The 5,000-nt window shown below is 45.0% G+C and overlaps 1 protein-coding gene across 4 annotated transcripts in view; it reads left to right on the forward strand.

Moving 5' to 3' along the window:
* LOC119577817 (protein madd-4-like) overlaps positions 1-5,000 on the forward strand; it is an 88,851-nt gene that overhangs the window by 33,612 nt on the left and 50,239 nt on the right. For all 4 annotated transcript variants that reach the window (XM_037925390.1, XM_037925391.1, XM_037925393.1 and 1 more), the window contains exons 2-3: positions 4,524-4,639; positions 4,989-5,000. The exon at positions 4,989-5,000 is cut by the window's right edge and continues 241 nt beyond it. In XM_037925390.1, the coding sequence (XP_037781318.1) occupies positions 4,524-4,639; positions 4,989-5,000 (128 nt within the window). The remainder of the gene's footprint in view (positions 1-4,523; positions 4,640-4,988) is intronic.

Here is a 5,000-nt window from a genome sequence, read left to right on the forward strand (position 1 = left end):
GGTGAGTAGACAAATACAGGTGGAAGAGAGGAAGATTTAGGAGTAAAAGAAAAAAAAGAAATGAGAATGAAATGAAGGTCACATACCATTCTGAGTGCGATGAATGCATCGAGGCTGCCATTTGGGAAAGGAAGAGAGAAGAGGAGAAGCCGACGAAGGAAATGAAATTATAAATAAAGGAAAAGAAGAAGAAGAAAGAGAAGTAGAAGAAGAAGAAAGGGAAGGAGTGAGAGTAGGCGAGAGTGCCATCCCGATGACGTCATTTTCACCCAGGAGAATCCTCAAGACGTCGGAGGTGACGCCAGTCAGCGCCTCGGCCGCCTTCGGTCTGCATCCTCCCTCGACCGGTTTCTTCCCTTTTTTCAGGTTTCCTTTTTTATTTTGTAATGGGGACGGGTTGAGATAACGGTCAGCACTGATGTCTTTTCCTTGCCGAATGTTCACTTCTGTCAGAAATTTTTCTTTCTTTTATTTATTAATTCGTTCTCTCCCTCTCTCTCTCTCTCTCTCTCTCTCTCTCTCTCTCTCTCTCTCTCTCTCTCTCTCTCTCTCTCTCTCTCTCTCTCTCTCTCAGTATTTAGAAATAAATGGGAAGTCCGAAGAGAATGTTCACGCACTATCGGACGGCAGCAGTCTGTCCACCGATCCACTTTTCCCTGAACGAGACATGTACACACTCCACGCCGCCATCCTCTTCCCCTTTCCTTGACCCTTTTCTTATCCCTCTGCAGTTTCTAAGAGAGAGGAGGGAAGGAGGAGGGAGGTGGAGAAGGAGGGGGAGGGAAGGGGAGAGAGAAAAGAAGGAGAAGGAGAGAGAGGGGGAGAGGGATTAGAGGTGTGATAGAGAGAGAGAGAGAGAGAGAGAGAGAGAGAGAGAACGTCTGCTGACTCATAGAACTTTCTTCGGCTGGGCAGAGGGGGAAGGGGAAGGGGACAGGACTGTGAAGAAGAGGGAGGAGGGAGAAGAGTAAGGAGAAGGGGGTGGGGGGGGGATCTTGTATCCAGGACGGAGAAGGAAGAGTGAGCATCCCGAGGACGAGAGGGTAGGAGGGAGGAAGAAGGAGGTGGTAGATTCTTGCTTCCCGGATAAGGAAGGAATGAGTCAGCGCCTCGAGGATGCGGGAGAGGAAGGAGAAGTAGTAATGAGTGTCCTGAGGATGAGGAAAAAGGGGGGGAGGGGGGGGAGGAGGAAGTTCGCGTGTCCTGGGTGAGGAAGGGATGAGGGACGAGGAAGAGGAGGAGGATAAAGAGGCGGTCGTGTTTCCTGGTTGGTGAAGGATGAGTGTTCCTTGTGAGGGGCCGTGAGGAAGAATGAGATCTTGTTTGTTGTTGTGAGAAATCGCGGTGAAATATGAGTATAGAAAGCATAAAGAACTGAATCGATAAATAAATCAATAAAGGAATTACTAGGAAAGAAAGTCGAATTGAAAATGAAAAACAAGAAAATTCCCTCTCTGTTTTTTTCCACAGCCGGTGATGACATTAATGATTCAAAAGGTCAAGATGAAGAGATATAAAATCGGAATTTCTGAATTGGGGAAGAGTTGACGTCTTTGTTAATTTAAGGCAGAGTACCGTTCCCTCTTTCGCGTTTCTTTGGTCCTGATCTTTCTCCTCTTTTCTCTTTTCTGCAATTCTCTCCTCTTCTACACACACGCACACATACACACACACACACACACACACACACACACACACACTTACAAACGACTCACGAACACACATCCCTTGAACATCATCACACACACACACACACACACACACACACACACACACACACACACACACACCACACACACTTTGCTGCATACTCGTTCCTTCAGTGGTTTTGTAAAATTATTTTTTCTGATACCCTTTGTAATATCATATTATATATGTTATATATATATATTATGCGTATTATATCTATATGTATTATATATATATATTTTATATTTATTTCACTTTGTTGTAGGGTTAGGTATGTAGGTTATTCTGATGTTGATTTTGTTGCGATTTGGTATCGTTGTAAGCGTATTTAAAAATGGTTGTCTATCGATGTCGCTTCTTTCATTTTTGAAAGTCGGTATTAGTGTTTCATGACTGCCGTTGCATTATTGTAAGCGTTCGTATCTCGTCTGACCCAAATGTTCTCTCGCTCTATCATACATCGATTTCATGTTTTCATTCTCTGTACTGGCATGCTGTCTCCGTTCTTCTCTCTCTCTCTCTCTCTCTCTCGTCTCTCTCCTCTCCGTCGTTCTCTTCCCGTCGTCTCTCTCTCCTCTTCTCTCTCTCTCTTCTCTCCTCTCCTCTCTCTCTCTCTCTTCTCTCTCTCTTCTCTCTCTCTCTCTTCTCTCCTCTCTCTCTCTCCTCTCTCGTTCTCTCTATTCTCTCTCTCTCTCTCTCTCTCTCTCTCTCTCTCTCTCTCTCTCTCTCCTCTCTCTCTCTCTCTCTCTCTCTCTCTCTCTCTCTCTCTCTCTCTCTCTCTCTCTCACTTACTTGCTCTTTACCTATCTGTCTATATCTCTCTCCCTTGTTTTCCTCTCCCGTCTCTTCTTCATCTCTGTCTGTTTACATTCGTCCCCAAATCCCCTTATCCTTTATCTTCCTCTCCTCTCTCCCTCTCGCTCTTCCCTTCCTTCCCCGACAGCTCATCCGACAAAAGTCTTGCTCATCTTGGTTTTATGAAAGGAAGTTGCAGTATCCACGATTGGGGCGGCTTAATCACGTGACTCGCTGATTTTGGCTAATTCTAGGATGTGATCCGGAAATTCCGGTGTTATTTTCAGAGTTCAAAGGAAGCCTCTTTGATGATTTATAAATATATATATATATATATATATATATATATATATATATATATATATATATATATATATATATATATATATATATATATATATTCATATACATATGTGTATGTGCGTGTTTGTTTGTGTATGTATGTATGTATGTATGCATGCATGCATGCATGCATATATTTATGTATGTATGTATACATTAAAATTTACAAACTTCAAAGGGGGATAACGAAACTGTAAACAAATGAAACAAGTGAAACAAATGAAGTTGTATGTATGTATGTTTAGGTATATGTGTTTGTGCGTGTGCGTGTGCTTGCGTGCAAAGCAGGAAAACCAGTCCTAAGAGCGATTAATCATTAACGATTTTCATTCTTGATTAGGGAATCCTTGTTCAGCTCGATGTACCGTTCGCTTTTCTCAATTAAATGAATCTTAAAAGCGTTTTGCCCAAACCGCTAGAATGGTAAAGATGATGAATCCCTTAGATTAACTGGCGTGAGTTGCAGTTAAAGGTACTTTCATTTCTTTCTCTCTCTTTCGTCTTTTTATCTCGCCATTTATAGGATTAAATTACGAAAGCAAATAATGGTTGATTGTGAGTCAGCGAGGAAGCGGCAGCTGTAGAGCAGATGTCCGTTTTGCTTGCGTGGATCAGCTGATATGAGGATTGGGGAAGATGGCGGATGTTGTCTAGGATTGATACGGTTTACTTTTTATTTTTTTTATTGATTTCGTTGTGTTGTATCAGTTATATTGTCTTGTAAGTCTAACAAACACAATGGAATTCAGTATGAGAACAGAAACGCTGCGTTATCTTAGATACCCATTTTCGGACCCAAGGAAAGAACCTTTGCTCTCCCTTATCCCTTTAAACCCCCCTCCCTCCCCCAGCCCCCCCCAGCCTCACCCCCCCCCCCCCCGCCACCTGGCCTCCGATGCCAAGTTCGGGAGGAGAGTCCGGCCAGAGATTTTGATCCGCGGAAGTTGGCACAAAACATAAGGAATTTAACTAGTAAGATGTACCATTTCTCCGAAGTTTCCCCGTCCAAGTTTTCCCTCTCCTCCCTTCCGCGTGATGGTGATGGTTGTGACGAGTATGGTGAACGCGTTGCCGGAGCCGGAGTCGGGTGTACCGTAGTAGCTGATTGTGCAGTAACTTCCTCCTTTGCTCACCTCTACTCGCTCTAACGAACTTGATCATTCTCTCTCGGCGCGGGGAGGTAGAATACGCACGTCTTCGGAGAGTCATTTACCTCGTACTACATAATACGCGGAGATGACGTACTTTGCCCAAGGAATATGCACATTATCTGTAGACACAGGAGGTGCTGCCATCCCTCTCGCCCCCTCCGCCTTCCCTCCCTTCCTCCTTTCCCCCCCCCCTCCCTCCCTTCCTTCCCTCTCTTTGGCTGCAGGGCTGTCAAGGCGAAGGCCCCGTCACAAAAGTTTTATGAGGACAATGTTATGATATTTGTATCGACGCAGGCTTCGTTACGATTATTGACATTAGCGCCGCCATCAGTTTTATGTCGCTGTCGTCGGCTTGGTCACCGCCATCATCATCATCACCATCGCCAAGAGTTTTACGAGACTGTTGTCATCCTCATTATCATCATCATTAATCATCACCTCCCCTTCAAACAGTATCTCTGATCCCCGCCGTTAAGCCACTCATAAACAGTCCGGGAGCGGGAGTGTGGGAGTCGTGAAGTAACAAGGTGTGTTTATCTCCTGCAGGAAGGCTGGTCGGAATGGTCGGAATGGTCGCCCTGTTCCCGGACCTGCGACGGCGGCGCCGCTGTTCAGTCCCGCCGCTGTCTGCACTACGCCGGATGTCGGGGAGATTCTGTCAGGTATTTTACTCTATTTTATTTATCTTTACCTATTTTATTCCTTCCTCCTTGTGCGCACGTTGCTGCTTCGCTGGGAACGCAGGCTACATATTCCCCTACGTGATTATACTTTAACAGTAAAAGGCAAATGAAAGCTAGGGAAAGAGGGCATTTTAAGCGTCCATAAACTTTTTAGGGTGCATAAGTATTTTACACCACATTTTATATACCATTTATAATATGAGAAAGGTAGACCAGCTCTGATTTGACGACACAAAGCTCCCTTTCCTTCTGAGAGGACGCCTTCACCCTATCTCCCTTCGCCTCAGCCCCGCCCGTAAGCCTAACGCTCCCCTCGCCCTGCCCGCAGGTACCAACTGTG

This window comes from Penaeus monodon, chromosome 10, assembly GCF_015228065.2.
Source record: "Penaeus monodon isolate SGIC_2016 chromosome 10, NSTDA_Pmon_1, whole genome shotgun sequence".
Taxonomy (NCBI): domain Eukaryota; kingdom Metazoa; phylum Arthropoda; class Malacostraca; order Decapoda; family Penaeidae; genus Penaeus; species Penaeus monodon.